Below are 18707 nucleotides of genomic sequence, written 5' to 3' on the forward strand. Positions count from 1 at the left end.
GCTGAGGGGATCTCTGACAGCCTCCATCAAACATTCAGCAGCCGCTCAGCTCAGATGACCACGAGCCGCCACGCCTGCTCAGGTTTCACTGAGGCGCTCCGATGGACACATTGTGACGGGGAGGGAGGTCGCCATGGCAACCGGGTAAGTTAGGGACGGGGGGGGGGGGCTCAGAGGTGTCAGTCGAAACAAACGAACAGACACTGAAAAGTCAGCACAAACAGGAGTAGCAGTACAGTACAGGTCCCACATGTTTCACACATTATGGGGTTGACTCAACTTTTCAGTCTCACACTAATCAGACCTTTTCCCACTTCTCCAGCCGTCAGCCTTCAGCCAGCTGTGCAGCTTCCACTGGTTCTTCATCGTCTCTGTTCAGACTCTTTTCAGCTCTTACCTGCTCATTTTTACCTTCAGCCAGAAACTTCATTCAAACCATAAAATATCCCACATCTCACAACCAGCTGACGTCAGCTTTTCAACATCCGGGATTCACACCAGTTTCAGAAACCACCTTCCTGGTAGGACTGGATAGCTATAGGTCTGTCTGCATCTAAATTTTAACTGATTCATGTTGCCCTTTTGTGATCGCTTCCCCAGTCCTAGTAATTACCAGAGTCTTGTCTTGTCTTGTCCTTTTGCCTTTTTGATCATCAGCGCTTTTTATTATTTGCCCTTCTGCCTAAGTTGCCTTTTTGCCGAAGCCCCTTTTGTTGTCTGATTTTTGGAAATAACCTTTTGTTAATAAACCAGCCTGATGAGCTCGCCTTTAGTTTGAGTCTGTGTTCTGCCTGTGAGTCCTGAAGCCCTGAAACCCCTACGGGCTTATCAGTTTTCCCTCGAAATACAGACCTTACAAATTTAAAATGAAGAAATAAAGAAGAAATAAAACATCTCTAGAACGCTCTGCAGTATATGACACATACTGCACTCTACCCCATGTGGCAGATATTATTATTATAAGCTTATTAAAATGACCTTTGCGTATGTTTCAACAATATAAATTATTATATATTTGAATAACTGAAAAACTAGCAGCCTAAAGGCAACCAGCAGGGAACCTCAGGGGAGCGACGTCAAAGTTACACCTGAAAAACATTTCTTCATGTGCTTATTAGAACGTTTTAGGAATGTTTTGTTGAACAAAAGCATCTGTACAACTCTCTTAGAACGTTGTGGGAAAGTTAGCGGATAGAAAGCTGAGAGGAACGTTACTGAAACGTTTGTGTCAGCTGGGCACTGATCATTGCTGCTACTGCTGCTTGACTCTTTTATTCTATTTGAGTTTTATTATTTTACCCCTTAAATACCCGACCAGGGACATGGACCACGAATTAGCTGCAGCTGGACGTCCTACATATGTTGCATCGCTTGCATTTTATTTAGATGTAACATGTCTACATGTGTCATCCCTGTCAAATAAATGAAAAGAATAAGAAACATAAATGAAAATGATTTAATTTGTGAATGAAATGCACTTCAGTATGGTTCTGCTGTAATTATTTCAGGACTGACTTCACAGCAGTTACTCCATTGTGATCTGTTGCACCCATGACCACACCCAGCAGTGACATCACAGCTCCTGGAGCACACTTCTACATCACCACGGCAAGGTGAGAACCTCACCACTGCAGATCAGCTGGAACTAGATTTTCAGGGTGGGTTAACTACGGTTCCCTTTGTTGGAAGCAAACAGAGCCGTAACATTTGGAAGGATAGAGGAAAGAAATATGAACGACTTTGATCAGTAAGAAATGTCCGAGCTTTTAAAAGATGTAAGTTAAAGTCAAAGGTCAACCTGAGGGTGGTCTAGTGTGTGAAATGAGAGGCTGAACGGGTCCCTGCAGGAAGATCACATGATGTTGTTAATGTGCCTTATTCTTACATAAGTGAGAGAATGAAAAACTGAACAATTCTGTGCAAATTAATATGCAAAAAACTCCATTTTAAAGATACAATTTGCATCTAAAGACAGAGAAACATCCAGTTAGAAACACGAAGTAATAACACAGAAAACACATCTGTCAGTTAGTGTGATCTTTAAAACATGATGTGTCATACAGACGTACAGAACGATCGGAAAGTAACCAGGAAACAGTTCAGGTGTTCAGCAGCTTCATCAGAGTCAAACAGAAACAAGCCCGCTCCCCAAAACAGAAGATACAAAATCAGATTCACAAAACACGATTTCAGAAGCATGTGCAGTCCAAGCACCCAGCCCTGCTACAGGATACACATCAGATATGCTAATGTAGATGTTACATCGACCAATCAGGAGGCTGCTGTCGGGTCACACGGGCATCTGCAGCTGGGAGTACTCGTCCTGCCCCTCCTTCTCCTCCAGGTGAGGTTCTGCATCATCAGCATCCAGCTGCAGGACCAGAGGTCGAAGGATTGTTGTCATGGTAATAGAACCGTGTCCTCCACCACCACATTTTAGCAATAACAATTTTAAGAAAAGTGCAATTTTAAAACCTGAAAACGTGTTAATATCTGTTGTTGTTCCAGCTCCCATTAGTTTAGTATCATTTGGCTAGCATGTAGTTAGCATAGGCTAGCTACAAGCATGGTGTTGATTATGAGTTTTCTGTATCTAGCATAACACTGGCTACAGTTAGCATATGCTAGAATGAGTGGTAGAGGTATGAAGATATTTTCCTGAGTAAAAGTAGCAAGACCACAATGTAGAAGTACTCCATAACAAGTAAAATTCCTACATGCAAAACCTTACAAGAACAAAGTATCATGCACAAAAGTACACAAAATGCATGTTAAAGTAAAAGTACTCACAAAAATACACACAATGTTTTCTGCCAAATTGTGAAATGCTATCGCTAATTATTGCTATAAAATTATTCTACAGATGCATTCATGTGTAAACGGCATTTTAATGTTGTTGGAGCTGGAGTTGATTTGAACGACCTTACATACTGTTGCACACTGTATTTTATTACTTAGAATTAATCATGTTTCAGAAAATCACCAGATATCTCATATGTAAGATCAACTCTGCAGACTAACCAGTAACTCCGGCTGTCAGATAAATGTGATGTAGGAGTAGAATATAAAGAAGGAGGAAACAAACACCGATATTCAAGTGGAGTACTAGTACCTTTGCTGTGTAGGACATAATAGGACATATATGTTGAGAGATAGCATAATAGTTATTATATCCTACCGTATGCTAGCTATTTGTTGTTAGCCAATGTTATGCTAGCTCTAAACAGCTAGCGTATCTAAAGTTAAGCTGACTGTCTCTACTTATTAAGTGATGTGACACAGCTGAAGCCTCCTGCTGTCACTAAATGTTCAGCTCACACAGAAACTCAGACTCACAGGTGAGCAGTTAGCAGGTAAGTGTTAACAGGTTAGCAGTGTGTGCTAATCGGGATGTCAGTTTGACAGAGTGAACGAGATGTGACTTACACTCTGCAGCTCTCTCCAGGTGAAGAGGCGGGGCAACAGCAGCATCCTCACTGGGATGGTCAGCAGCAGCATAAAGGGGAATGCCAGCGCTGCTGCCGTTGCCATGACGACCCACAGGAGAGACAGACAGGTCAGCTGGACTAGAGTGAACAGGTGCATCCTCAATGTCCGCACCTGGAAGCGAGCAGAGACAAAGAGTGACAGGTGAGACGGAGACAGGTAGGTTGGTGGTGAATCTGTATATCTATATGTGATGTGTCTCTTTGTACAATGTTGTCTGCACAATTGACTTGGACTTGATTCAGGACTAATAAGTCCAAGTCAAATCATACAAATGGTTTTTGCAATGTGATTTGGAATATGTCTGCTTGGGAAGATCAGTAAGTCTTTCCCAGTCAAAAGGTCCAAGTGAAGTCTTGAGTCACAGGTGTTGAAGTCGAAGTCGACTTGCTTATCGGTATCAAGAAGTCAACACCTGTAGAGGTGATTGGTGTATTTGTTTCAGGCCAGGAAGTGGGGTTGACCTTGCGGACGTAGTTCTGGTCAGGGTGGTATTTTGGGGGCATCAGCAGCAGGATGAGTCGCTCGGTGAGCTGGATCCCATTCAGTGACATCACACCCATGTAAAGGAAGATCCCAAACAGTACCGCCAGAGGGATCTGGCGCAGAACCTCCCCAATCACGATGGACAGACCTGAGAAGGGGGGAGGGACCTGATAAGAACAAGTAATACAAATAGTAAAAGTATCCAAAGAGGGTTGAATCATGGGAAAATGGACATGGCTGCAGAAACTTGAAAACTGTTTGCCTCTCATCTAAGCGGCTTCTTCACTTCTAACTAGCTGGTGGAGAGTCACAGGTACTGAACCTTTGGAGGTTGTTAGCACTTTCACTGACAGGTCACACAGCCATCCACGCCCAAATAATTTCAATTAACATGAGAATCAACTCACAGAGGTTAAATACCTGCGACTCCCCACCGGCCAGGTAGAACTAAAGAAGCCACATGGAAGAGAGGCAAGGTTTTCAAGTTTCTACAACCAAGTCCAGTTGCCAACTACATACCGACTAAAACAGCCACCAGGAAACCCGTCACCCTCTGTTCCTTGACCTCCTGGATGCGGGGCTTGTCTCCAGGGGCAACGGCTTTGCTCATGACAGTGAGGGCGTTGGTGTGGGTAACGGAGCGAACTGTGGCGGCTGACAACCAGGGCAAACCAAACAGTGCTGAGATTCCACCCACTACAACGATGATGAGGAGGTCTAGGTGAAAACCAGTTCCCTTCACCAGCATCCTCTCCTTCTTACTGACAATCAGCCTGGCAGACGAAAGCAGAAAAATATGTTAATGCTTATTCATTTTAGGTCAGTCCACCCAAAAAGAAAACAAAGATAAAAAGAAAGTGTTGTACGCTGTGATCTGGGACTCCATGAAGATGAGGATGAAGACAAGGATAGCTGGCAGGATGCTGGCGGCCATCATCCAAACAGGAAACTGCCCATCAGACCCCAGAGGAGAAATCAGCCAACCACGCTTCTCTGGACTGGACACCGAAAATCCACTGGGCACGTTCAATTTCTGTTGGCCAATAGGAAGAGGGGAATTTAAATGTGTGATTCTGTGTCAAAATATTTTACTTCACTTCACGAGTGTTACAGTCTGCTCTGGTCTGACCTGAGTGTAGGTGTCCTCCACGCTGTAGTCCACCAGCACCATGATGAGGATAGCAATGGGGACCCCAAAGTCTCCAATGATCCTACGGAGCTGAGACATACAGAAGACCAGTTTACTGACTGGTGATTCGGTTTGAAACTATAGACACCAGCGAGGAATACATCCCTGAAGGTGAGACCTCACATTTAGAACCGAAATCTCTCGGCTTGCTGCACTGAACACTACAACTCAGTGACTTAGAGGACCAGGTCTAAGACTGGAGCTGCAACTATTGAAAAGAATGATCATTTGTTACTTATTTTATCTGTAACCAAAAATTCATTGTTTTAACTTTGCTTAAATGGTGGACCGAGTACTCAAATTTCAATATCTGTAGCTGCAAATGAAAGAAACCTTCCATAGCCTTCCATATCTGTTGTATCTGTACCTGTACCTGTAGATACCTACACCTGTATGCACCTGAACCTGCACTTTTATGTACTGACCCTGCCAGGGAAGAAGGAACTGTTCTTGAATTTGCGCAGGTAGAAAGCGATGAAATATGTTCCCGACATGAGCACAAATGACAGCAGGGCCGTATTTGGTTCTCCAACAATCTTCCCCGTATTCCCGGCAGCTGCGGTATAGTTGCACAGAGATGGTGATACTGTGTTGTTTCCATGGTAACAGTTTTGGAGAGGATGCTCCTGAAAGATCTAGAAAAGAGTCACAAGATTCCTCCTTTAAACACTCCCTCAGCTTCTTATTTACAATAAAACATCACAGAATAAAATTCCACTTCTCAAAATAATCTTTTTATGAATCAATCCATACATCATTTTAAGAGTAACCATTTCTTGCTCGTTGCAGACCCTTGACCTCTGACCTCACCTTGACCAGTTTGGCGAAGGTCTCGTAGATGAAAATGAGGGAGATGAGGAAGGAGAAGATCTCTTGAGTGAAACGGGAGACGAAGCGAACCAAGATGCTTCCCTCAAAGGCCACGGTGAGGAGAACGATGAGTACCAACCAGAAACCGATCCACACCCGGCCTGTGAGATACTCGATCCCGTTGTCTTTACAAAACTACATATAAACACACACCAGGTGGGTGTCAGGGGACAGTTAACACGTTGGCTAACAAGACACTTTATTTTGCAGCAACAGTCTGGAGCTCTTGATCCAGAGCTGTTTTGCTACGATGGGTGAAGAGGGAGTTAGGGCGATGTTCTCCATCCCAGCTTCAGACACAGTTCCTCAAAAACAGAAACAAATCAAACACTTAATATGCTCTTCAACAGTTGAGAGCATAGTGCCTAGTTGACAGTGACACCAAGAATTCAGAGGGTAGATTTAACAAACAGACTTTACACTACCTTAGCTGGGTAGAAATAAGAAGTTTGGAAATTATCTGCCACCCCAGTTTTAGTAGAGTTCTGGCAGACAATTCTATGAAAGTATAATTAAATTCTATCTGCTTGCAATTTATAGGAAATACACACTGTTTTTTCAACAAGTAATCCATTTTCCCCAAACATCAACTCAGAGAATCTACTAATAGCAAGAAATGATTCCATACCAGGGCCAACTTTTCCCAGACTGCTTACTTACTTCACTAAGTGAACCAAGCTGGGATCATTTGTAAATATGGTTAAAATGAGTCTGTGCCACAGACTCACATCCAGCACAGAGACAGGGGTTTATCTCCACCTCACATATGCAGATCTGTCGCCATGTGGCCGAAGTGCCAATCTTAGGTCACGTGATAACAAGGAAGGCCAAGGAAGACAAGATGTGATTGACAATTTCAGAAACACAGTCAGTGAAACATTTTCTAAGAGAATCTTGGTATAAAGATGCTTCCTGAGTGCTCAGTGAACCTTCAAATACTTCTTATCTGATCAAGGGGAAGTATATGAAGTTTCACATGAGGAGGCAGAGTTCCCAAATTTATAGAGATGGCGCTGTTGAATAGAAATTGTAGGAGCATAATAAGAGAACATAGAATATGGTTCTCCTGGTAGTACACAGCGTCTTCTGTGGACTAACAGGAACTCTGTTTCTAGACAGACACGATGCTGTTGAGTTTGTCATGAATCGTATTTTGATACAGGTGTGTAGATCAGGTGAGCTCACAGTGTAGAAGGCCTCTTCAAACACCAGCAGTGGTCCAGAGAAGCCAATCACCAGGAGAGGCTGAGCACCCAGCACACTGAACACTATGCCCTGCATCGCCGTGGCAACTATCAGCTCCGACACACCAATCAGACCCTCTGTTTTCTCACCTGCATCACAGGAAAAAGAACATAGCTATAAAACCTTCACAGTTCAATATCTCTGAAACCTTTATGCAATAATTAAAGAAGGGTCTTTGAGAATCCAGGCAGACTTTGCTTCTCTGAAGTCCAAACTCACCCAGAAGTCCACCAAAGGTGATGGCAGGTGACAGCGCAGCAAAGTAGATGAATATGATGGCAGCCATGCACTGAGGGTTAAGAGCATCGCGAAGGTCGCTGAGGTACTGAGGGTAGCGTCGAGTCACGTCTTTGATCAGACCTCCAAAAAGATGGCCTGAACGCCTCAGGGGCTCATCACCAGGTTTGGAGGGAACGAGAGAACCTGGAAAATAAAAAAAGGTTTTTTTTAGCTGCTCGGTCGTTGACCATCAGAACATTGCACATGACAAGAAAACATCAACATAATGATGGTACAGCACATGCTATCACTAGATCACATCTCCACAAATGTGAAAGAAACATTCACTGTTTGGCTGATGACATGCTAGTTTACCTTCAAAGACGATGGGGGCTTGGCCGCTTCAAACTAAGGCCTTCTTTAAGCACAAATTCTACTTTGATCCCGATGTAAAGCCCTGAAGTCTGCTTTTTATTCTCTCAAGAGAATGGCATCAAGGAAAAGATCTGACTTGCTTGGGAAACCTGATTCAGTGAAACGTTTCAAGACTATGATCAACTTCACCAGTCAGCATATCCCCAGAAGACGATACAATACTATTTCACCAACATACTGAGCCTCAGAGACTGTGATTAGGATGTTGGATGATATAATGACAAGCTGAAACTGAAAGAAGGACACAGCATTGAAAATGGAGAAATACCGCACTCCCTCAAGAATACAATTAGCAGTCACGCTAATGTAGTGGATACAACTCTGCGTTGTGTTGAGATAAAGAAAGAGAGCACAAAGACAAGATATCAGGAACAATTAAAGAAGTGCCAACCTGTATCTTTCAAAATAAAAGTCTTTGCTTCAATCCATATTGAATTCTTACAAAATGAACAATGCTCTGTTTATATCACAGCGCAGCAACATCACACTGCTACATCAGGACCATGGACCCATGACTGGCTAAACCAGATCCTCAGGATCCGGGTGCTGAGTTCATCCTTGACTGCTTCATAAGAAACCGACAAAGACCACCACATTCCACATTACTACTCGAACAGTTTGTCAAGGCCCTGGACCATGACTGTCATGTTATTGCTCCTACCTGACCACCGAGCTATACTTCAAGGTGCCTGCAAAGTGAAACCTGTCCTCTGAAACAGCACAAACCAGGAATTCCAATGTAGACTTTAGAAGAGAAACAATTAATTACAGTAAAAGTTTCAAGAACTGAACAGATATTTTTCAAAGATTTTAGATCTAAATGGGTTTTTTAATGAGTTTTGCAAGGAAGTGTTATTAAACCACCTTCTGATGATTTTCAACAATCGTCAATCAGGGATTTACCTTTGAGAAAAACAGAAGCGTAGCTCTCTGGTTTCTTATCTAATAGAGGCTAAAATGCCCCAACATATACTTGGTAACAAAACATCACTGACATGAAAAGAGTAGAAATTTAAAAATGTCTTCTTGTGATAACCAACCTTCATCCTGCTGAATGCTGGTCTGTTTCTCCGGCAGTTTGCCACTCTGCTCCTCCTCCCTCTTTCGGAGCATTTCTCGTTGGAAGCGAGCAACCGAGTGGAGCAGCTCATCGCCGCCGACCTCCGAGGGAGGGAGGACGACACTACAGTCCAAAAAACGGTTGATGGCCGTCAGCAGGTCCTGCCGGTCGTCAGCCTGGTATGCTGCCTCATGGAAGTGCTGAAAGAGCGCACAGAGGCAGGATCCATGATGCAATGCTTCCTACATTTCATGGGGTTGAGGCATTAAAGCAGCTTCAGAATACTGATTCATTACTTGGCACTCTCTGGTTGTGACGGACAGCCTTAACCCTGGGACTTACCTTGTCTGACATGAGCGTGGAAATGGAGCGTCCAATCTGGTGGTAGTCAATGTTGGCGGTAGGTGGGCCTAGCAGGAGGAAGAGGAACCTCACAGGGACAGGAACCTCCAGGACGGACTCCAGCAGGACCGCTTCCTGCAGCCGCACAAACGCCATGGAGGGCTGATCTAGGAAGCCCACACTGCCTGCAGACACAGAAGAGGGATGCACTAAACCCACTGAACAGACCAACACCTAAAGGAAACAAGCATATGTGATACGTACCCACGAGGACAACGGTGGCCTCGGCTCGCTCTGGGATTTTCTCCATCAGCTTCACTTCATGTTTGGATCTAGAGTGACAGAGGGGCGGGGCTTCTTTCTAAACACACATGCACACACATATATACACGTCAGATCAATGAAGTGCAACATAAAGTCAGTAATTCCTAACAAGTTGACAGCTCTGTCTTACCCTCCAAGGCAGTGGCGTGCACAGGGGGGCAGGGGGGGCGACTGCCCCCCCTTGTGGCCCAGTTTTTGAAAAATGCGCGCTAAAGTGCCCTCTTGGGAGCCAAAACACATGCTAAAGTGCCCTCTAGGGAGCCAAAACGAGTGCTAAAGTGCCCTCTAGGGAGCCAAAACGCGTGCTAAAGTGCCCTCTGGGAGCCAAAACGCGCGCTGAAGTGCCCTCTTGGACTCAAAAAGTCTGTGCACACCGCTACTCCAAGGGCTTCTCATAAACTGCTGTGCTGATGGCACTGAGCTATTCTTGACATTGAGGTGTTTGCCTGGCAGATATCTAAGAGTGGATGTCAAAACACCAGCTGAAGTTCAACCTGAACAATACTGAGCTTGTGTTCCTGCAGGGGAAACGGTGCCTGTATTAAAACATGTCTATCAGCAGTGACAGTCTTGGACAGAGAGGAACTATGAAAAAACAAAAACTGTCCCTTAAAAAACAAAATTAATCTTGAATTTTCCCCTTAAAACATGAAAACAACTTAATTTGAAAAGCTGTTAATTAAAAAAAACCAAGTCCATCTGAGGGCTTCATTACTTTCACCTTAAAACTGTTTGGTTTGCACATTCAATGTTTGACGTTATCAGTGATGTCATGTGACAGAGTGCTTCTATTGGTCAAATGACAGATGTTATCACTTCTGATTTAAATGACAAAAATCTAAATTTTAGTTTTCAACAAGTGACAACCAACAAACAGGAATTAGACTGATGTGGCTTAAATAGCCGCTAACTGTTTTTTTCACCTTGTTCTTCTCTCCATCAGCCTCTCTGTGATTCGTCAGATTGATTGAGGGCTCTGATTGGCCGTTGTGTCTGTCGGTCAGGGTGGCCATGTTTGCTGCTGAGATATTCTTGCTGAACAAGCTGTGATCTTTCTCATCACTGGGGTGACTAATGAAAGAAACAAAAACCAAATATATGTACATGCACACATAAATACACACACACACACACACACACACATGCACACACATACATATACACATGCACACATAAACACACACACACACACACACATACGCACACATAAATACACACACACAGACACACACACATGCACACATAAATACACACACACACACATGCACACACATACATATACACATGCACGCAAACACACACACAGACACACAATGTTTCCATTCTTTTCCTGAGTAGCAGAGGATAAAAGATGGATGGACGTACAGACAGCTGGACAGCTACACAGATGGATGGACTGACAGAAAGACACACAGACAGACAGTTGGACAGACAGAAATGGACATACAGACAGAAATGGACATACAGACAGTTGGACAGACAGAAATGGACATACAGACAGTTGGACAGACAGACAGACAGACGGACAGACAGTTGGACCGACACACAGATGCAGATTGGACATGAACCTGTGTCTGAGCAGCAGAGCTCTGAGGACATTGGCTCGGTCTTCAGCTTTGATCTGATCTGAGATCACCATCTGTTCCACCACCTGGTGGGCGATCCCTGGAAGAGTCTTCTGCTTCAGATCCAGGAGCACCGCCCCTGAAAACACAACAGCATGACATCACGCAGTGACATCATCACCCACTGACATCATTGTACAATGTCATGACAACAAACTCACGTTATAACTGGCTGAAACAGACACGTCTTGTCTCTAGTTAGGCAAATGAACAGATTGTCATGATGACAGCCATCCTTTATTCTAATCTTTAATTTTTCAATCAAATTGAAAAGTCGGATTGGTCGCTGTTATTTCCAATTGTTTGATATTAACGATTTCCCCCCTAAGAACTCCAACAGCTGTCAAGATAAGACATCAAAACCCTGGATATATTATACTTTGATCATTATTAACACATTGTTTGTGCTGAACCACTGAGTTTCCACACCCAAATAGAAAAGGGGAAGCCATGAAGCCCTTAAAATCTACTGTGTTCATTAAAGGCTTTTCTAATTAAGGTGTTTTAAGGGATTAAGTTTTCAAATTAATGGACAACTTGAGGATTTATGGCTTCCAAACACACTGATTTAGTTTAAAATGTTTGTGTGGTTTCAGGGGAAATTCACAGTTAATTAAGGGGATTTTAAGATTTGCAGTGTCAGTGTTCTTCCACAGGGGGCAGCCTCCTCCTGCTCCTCCTCCTCACCGTGGGAGATGGTTTTTCGGAGCTCCAGCAGGGAACGAAAGGACAGGGAAGGGATGTGAGGTCTCCCCCAGCGCTCCGTCTCCTCCTCCACCTCCTCCTCAAACTTGATCCATCGAGCGGTCTCCCTCCACTGAAGCTCCTGGTTTCTGTCAATCACCAGCTCGTTCAGCTCCACGAACACCTGGAGCCACAGAATAACTTGTCTTTGTCACTTACGAGGACATTACTCAACGTTTACCATCACCACTACATTTATAACCCCAACCCTGACTGGAAACTGCCAAAAACCAGCCCGTAACTCTAAAATGCAAGTAAAGTACCAACAACAAGACCGATACAAGTATTTGTTGGGAACTATTTTCAGGACTGTCCACATACTCTGGTTTCATAGGTTTAACTAGTAGTTAAATTTGTCTACATCCAATTAAAAAGGCCAAACCAGTTCAAACCAGGCTAAACAAGTTTACAGAGTCATAAACGCTGCAGTCTGGTTCTACTTTAGCAGAGGTCAAGTTCTCTAAACAATGATTTCAAAAATATTCTGATCACAGGATCCACTTGTTTTTCTTGAGCTTTCAGCCACATCTTGGCCTTCCTCAGGGGATAGAAGGATAACGACTGAGAAAACTGAAGATGTGGAAGTAAGTGGACCGTGCTGTTTGCAAGATCAACAATGAACCTTCAAGCTCCAAGATGAACAAAAAACCCCATCATCATCAATCACCATCAGTTAAATCAGGCTGAACCAGGCTGAACCAGGCTGAACTGGACTAACCATAAATTGGTTACTGGACCCTTTAGCAAGCTAAAGTTTTTAAGAAAAAGCCAAGCATTTGGTTCAACCAGGACAAACAAGGCTGAACGTAATCCATTCCAGACTAACCCAGCATAAGTCAACCTGTACCTTGCTTTGTCGACTCTTCAGATCCAAACCGACCATCCTGAAGACCAAAACAGACTGAGGCGAGAGAGAGACTGGCCTCTGAGTTTACCTTCCTCTACCTGTCTGACTCTACCTGTCTGAGTCCACCTGTCTGACTCTTTCTCTCTCTCATTACTCTCAGAGTTCAGTTCGTCACCCGTTCACAATACCACCTGGATTAACCTGCTCAGACTCCCGGCTCGTCTTTCGTCCCTCTTGTCAGCCTCATTTTGGACAATCTTATTGTTTTGTTGTCGTCTTACAGCAAAGAATCACTTCAGACCACCTGCTCCTGTTCACACCGGACCTGAACCAGCAGCTGATGAACCTGTTCCACTGAGCTCTAAACAATCTGTCATTTAGTCCAGAACAGCAAGAGAATTTATTTAACTAAATAAAAACTCTTTATTTAGACGGACCATCAGTTTTCATCTCTCGTCCAGAAAAGAGATGTGATGTTCCACTGAAAGCATAAAGTAAATAATAAGGCTGGTTTAATGAAGTCTGTGAATCCTATGAAGAGTAAAAGAAATGGATTTGTTTGGTGGTTTTCTAGTCTTACCGACCCATCACAGCACTTTTACAGCACCAGTCAGCAGTCAGGATCCCTCTTATTTTTGGAGCCAACAAGGGGGATCTCAGATCTTCATTTAGCTTTAGGAAGTTCTCGCTCATCCACACATGAATGGCTGACAGCATGTAGACTAAGTGCAGTACGGAGCTCAGGCCTTGTGGCGTTGGGCCCCCCCACCACCAATGTCTGCAGTGTGTCTTCAAACTAGACCAGAGAGGCCGACCCACGTCTCCTGATAACTACGTAACAGTTTGGAATAGTTAATCCTCCAGTTTGAAGTTGAGCCAAATATCAAACCCCTCTTTGTATTTAGAGGAGAGAACCTGGTCTAAAAACAGTTGAACTGCTAGTTGACGTCTAGACCTTGAAAGTAATTAAACCGTCATTAGAAGAGTGAGAGAATAACGAAGCTGCAACAATGAAAGCTGAAGTTGAAGCATCAGAGCTGGAAATGTGCAGGAAGTGTCAGTGACAGCAGTTTGAGCTGTGAGCTGGAGTTAGATGAAGTGTCAGTTTGTGTTTCCTGGGAGCTCCGATCATAAAATAATGAAAGTGAAACATCTCTGGCCTCGTCCTCTCACCTCGTGAGGTGTGCGGTCCGGGTGGAGGTGTTGGAGGTGTTGGAGGTGAGACTGTGTCCGCCCGCTGGTCTGATCTTTCGTGAGGTGGACGATCGGCCCTCTGGAGCTCCGCCTCACCAGGTGACGTCGAACCGCCGGAACGTCATCCAATCGGTGACCTGTGGGGGCGGGGCATGAGCGTAGGGGAGCCAGAGCACGGAGGTCAAAGGTTAAACGAATGCATGAATGAACTTTATTGACATAGCAGTGCTTTACAATTCAGCAGCAAACACAAAAAACCAAACAGAAGGAGAAAAAAAGCATAACTATCACAAACAGTTTGTTTAGAAAGACTGAAACAGACAGCTGTCCACTGTCCACTGTCCACTGAGTCAGAGGCAGAGTCATCCACACTTTCTGGGCAGTGTGGCTACAAGGAGCTTGCCCAAAGGTTTTTGGGGAACCGTTTAAAGAGCAGCTCTGGAGGATCTCAGGGTTGATGGAGGATCATAAAATATCTATAAATATAAAAGAAGCGAGGCCATTTAGTGCCTTAAAAACTCAGAGAAAGACTTTAGAATCAGTTCTAAAAGATACGGACAGAAAGTTCGGCTTGTATAAACCAGGACGTTATCATCTGAATGATCTGCTGTTGGTTGGCCAGGACATGGAGCCTCACAGTGGTTGTTCTGCATCCAGCTGGCTCAGTGAAGGTCTAACATAGCACAAGTGATAAAAGGCAGTTTTGGTCAACAAATTAAGCGGGCTGTAAAATTGAGGTTAGAATCTAAAGTGGCGCCGAGGTTTGCGTCTGCGGGACCGGGGGTCCCAGTTCAGCAGGACTGGATCCCTCTTATTTTTGGAGCCAACAAGGGGGATCTCAGATCTTCATTTAGCTTCAGGAAGTTCTCGCTCATCCACACATGAATGGCTGACAGCATGTAGACTGAGTGCAGTGCGGAGCTCAGGCCTTGTGGCGTTGGGCCCCCCCCCACCAATGTCTGCAGTTTCCAATGTGTCTTCAAACTAGACCAGAGAGGCCGACCCATGTCTCCTGATAACTACGTAACAGTTTGGAATAGTTAATCCTCCAGTTTGAATGTTGAGCCAAATATCAAACCCCTCTTTGTATTTAGAGGAGAGAACCTGGTCTAAGTCTGAGGTTTAATGAGGTTTATGGTGGAGAACAGTATTGTGGGATAGTTTGAGTTGGCTGTGCTTTATTTGCTTTTCGTAATGATTCTTTGTGTTAGAAGCGCGGATTCATCTTCTCTCCGGACGTTTCAGGACTCATGTTGTGCTGTTGCATCCAGGAAACAGAGAGCATGAGCTCTGTGGACTCCCGTCCCTCATCCAGTCAGCAACAATGAGCAGTGACGGAGGAGTCGGCACCAGCCGACGGAGGCAGCCGCAGTAGACAGCAGATCTGCAGGCCAACGGCCTGGACCGGCGGTGGTGATGTGGAGCTTAGACCACCATACCGGTTCACACACGATCCAAAACCTGGTCCTTACCAAGAACACATTCCTTTACTCTGTCCTGATTACTCCCTCCTCCTGACCTGCCTGAGTTGAAAACACACACACACACACACAGAAACAGAAACAGAAACACACACACACACACACAGAAACACACACACAGAAACACACACACACACACACAGAAACACACACACAGAAACACACACACACAGAAACACACACACACACACACAGAAACACACACACACACACACACAGAAACACACACACACAGAAACACACACACACACACACAGAAACACACACACACAGAAACACACACACACACACACAGAAACACACACACACACACACACAGAAACACACACACACACACACACAAACACACACACACACACTCTGTGGTCTCGTGGGAACTTTCTGCAGTTTAACAGAGTTTCAGGCTCGACTGAACTTCAGGGAAGAATCAGTAAGATGAGTCCAATGACACACACACACACACACACACACAACACACACACAACACACACACACACACACACACACGCACACACACACACCACACACACACACACACAGGTGTGTTCACACTCTGCAGTAATCAGCAGGTGAGCAGATTCAGGTTTCGGTAAAAATTCGATTTTCTCTGTGACACATTTTCTCATCTTTTTTTGTTTTCCAGGAAATAACTGATAAACAGCCAATCACATTCCAGCAGTGAGCGTCAGCTGACCGGCGCCCATACAGGTGAAAAACTGATGGTGAATGAAATTTCATGAACAAAGTTGAAACTGAACATGATGATAATCCAGTTTGTTATTAGTAGGAGCTGATTATTATTTCTTATTGTTTAAACATGAGAATAATGATCTTGACTTCTGGTTGAGAGTTTTGTCAAATTTGTATTTGATGTATTTTGTAAATTGTGTTGTTAATCATGACTATTGATCCAGGTACGCAGACGACCTCCACTCTTCTTCAGGGGTTCGAGTTATTGACGACCACGTTACCGGAAACTCGACTCAAAGTGCTCGAGCTGCAGTTCGGACTTCATCTCGTTCTGAGCGGATATTTAATGGTTGGATGGAAGTGCAGGAAACGACTGACGGACAGATTTGTGTCGTCCTCTTGTCCTGTTTTAAAGTGAACAGAAGTCGTCCTCACACACACGGTCGCTTATTCACAGCAGTTATTTCCTCATTCATGTTTTGATCATTAATCCGCAGCATCGTGTGGGTCTGGGTTTAACGTTGTAAAGCCGAGTGTCCGGCGGTCTGACTGTGGAGTACCAGAGGAGCAGACCAGATGATGTGTTTCTCCTCTGCTGACCACCTCACAGCCACTTTTCTAGGCGGCGTTGTATTGTCCAGTCTCCAGTGTTCAGAAACACGAGCATTCATTCATTCAAACTTGTTAAAAAGTGGATATTGCAGTTTCACACAGGTGTTTGTAGCTCAGGTGTGTTTTCTTCAGTTTATATTTCAGATGAAACAAACACTGTAAGTTTTACTGGAAGCAGAACGAGAGTAGAAACAGGCGAGTACTCACTGAGATCAGTCTTCAGTCTGTCAAACAGACAGTTGAAATATCTCATCACAACCAGAGCAGAGACTGACTTCATCTGCGAGAGCAACAGAGTCCTCCACAGCCAGAACCAGAACCAGAACCAGAGCCACGCAGTAACAATAGATAGAGGCTGTGGGCTCAGCGTGTAGGATGACAGCATTGTGTTCAGGTCAGCAGCCGCTTCAGGTCACATGATGAACATCAACAAGTGACAGAAAGCTCTTTCATGTTGGAAACATTTTCTTCAGTTTGTCCTCAAATCCTGTTGCTGTTCATTCAGTGCCCCAGTGCATGCTGGGAGAGACTCCAGTCCACTATGATGAAGAGTTAAATGTCCATAAATCTGAAGTGTCTTTATCATCTTCATGATGCTAACCAGACTGAGAGTCTGCAGTCATGCTAGCAGCTCTGTGAGGCTGCTGAGCTAAATGCTAACATCAACATGCCAACATGCTCTCGATGATAACATGCTAACATGCTAACATGCTGATGTTTACCAGGTGTTTTCACCATAGTCACCATTTGAGTTTAGAAATCAGTTAGTTTAACATGACGTAATCAGCAGTAAAAAGAAGGTGAGATACAGAAAGCTGGAGAGATGCTAGTCAGCTAACAGAGGGGGCAATGAGAGGTGTAAAAGTATAAGAAGATGTGCCTAAGTGTGGCTCTAGAAAGAGCTCTAGAAGAGCTGGACAGCACCAGGGCCGGCTCCATGATCGCTTAGGACCACAGATGAGTGAACTGCTAACGAGAAACCCCCACCCAGACTGGCAGACATATGGCAGGACGACCCTGATCACGAAGGTTCCCCTCAAGGGTACAACACCTTCAGACTGCTGCCCCGCCCCCCCCAGGTTTACTCACTCTTGATGTCTTCCAGGTCGACAGACATCAACGCTTCAGCCTCATCAGCCTCTTCAGTGGCAACGCTCCCTGTGATGCAGCCAGGTGAGAGGCCATTGTGATTGGTCGAGATGGTGGGTGGGTCACTGTGGAAAGGAGGAGTTACTAAATGAACGAACATGAAGAAAAATACATTTTCGTAGAAGGCACAAATCCGACATTTAAGTGCCCAGACAGGGTTTGTGTTACCGTACGAAGCATCGGCTCCGGGCCGGAAAATGGAGCCAACGCAGAAGTGCCAAAAACTGCAGTTCCTCAAATGGACACTAGAGGCTGCCTCCAAAAGCACCCTGGTACAAAAAGTGGGTTTGGTCTCTATAGCTAAATTCCCCTTTCATGAAGACCGTACGAGGGAAAAATTGTGTTTAACTCAGTGATTTAAGTTATATGAAGGCTTAAAGTTAGACAGCTAGCTGCTAGGCTAGGCTTCAGCAACGAGGCTTCATTCTGCCACTCAGAGACTACGTCCAGCAGACTAAGTACCAACCTGGCAGGTTCGTTCTGACTGTAGGACTCTCCCCCGCTTTCCTCTTCCTCCTGGTCTTCCTCTATGGTGGCTGCAGTGTTATAGGCAGAGCCTCTCCTCTCCTCCTTCTTTCCCTCATTGATCCTCCTCCTCCTGCTGTCAGCGGGTGGTTTAGACAAAGGATGATGGACATGGAGAGAAAAGTGACGGTGATCTGCGTTAGGAAATAAAAAATAAATATTGTAATAAAAGTGGAATTCAATA

General features: G+C 44.5%; 1 protein-coding gene across 3 annotated transcripts in view; it reads right to left on the reverse strand.

The window, feature by feature from the left end:
• Positions 1 to 1483: 1483 nt before the first annotated feature.
• slc4a2a (solute carrier family 4 member 2a) overlaps positions 1484 to 18707 on the reverse strand; it is a 21039-nt gene continuing 3815 nt past the window's right edge. For all 3 annotated transcript variants that reach the window (XM_041948980.1, XM_041948983.1, XM_041948982.1), the window contains 19 exons: positions 18465 to 18657; positions 17939 to 18063; positions 14046 to 14203; positions 11969 to 12149; positions 11225 to 11360; positions 10580 to 10727; positions 9597 to 9693; positions 9333 to 9517; positions 8971 to 9190; positions 7496 to 7699; positions 7217 to 7365; positions 5972 to 6166; positions 5587 to 5796; positions 5102 to 5191; positions 4839 to 5005; positions 4492 to 4745; positions 3951 to 4120; positions 3427 to 3600; positions 1484 to 2371 (listed from right to left, as the gene is read on the reverse strand). In XM_041948980.1, the coding sequence (XP_041804914.1) occupies positions 2291 to 2371; positions 3427 to 3600; positions 3951 to 4120; positions 4492 to 4745; positions 4839 to 5005; positions 5102 to 5191; positions 5587 to 5796; positions 5972 to 6166; positions 7217 to 7365; positions 7496 to 7699; positions 8971 to 9190; positions 9333 to 9517; positions 9597 to 9693; positions 10580 to 10727; positions 11225 to 11360; positions 11969 to 12149; positions 14046 to 14203; positions 17939 to 18063; positions 18465 to 18657 (3137 nt within the window). In that variant the 3' untranslated portion in view covers positions 1484 to 2290. The remainder of the gene's footprint in view (positions 2372 to 3426; positions 3601 to 3950; positions 4121 to 4491; positions 4746 to 4838; positions 5006 to 5101; positions 5192 to 5586; positions 5797 to 5971; positions 6167 to 7216; positions 7366 to 7495; positions 7700 to 8970; positions 9191 to 9332; positions 9518 to 9596; positions 9694 to 10579; positions 10728 to 11224; positions 11361 to 11968; positions 12150 to 14045; positions 14204 to 17938; positions 18064 to 18464; positions 18658 to 18707) is intronic.

This window comes from Chelmon rostratus, chromosome 12 (assembly GCF_017976325.1).
Source record: "Chelmon rostratus isolate fCheRos1 chromosome 12, fCheRos1.pri, whole genome shotgun sequence".
Taxonomy (NCBI): Eukaryota; Metazoa; Chordata; class Actinopteri; order Chaetodontiformes; family Chaetodontidae; genus Chelmon; species Chelmon rostratus.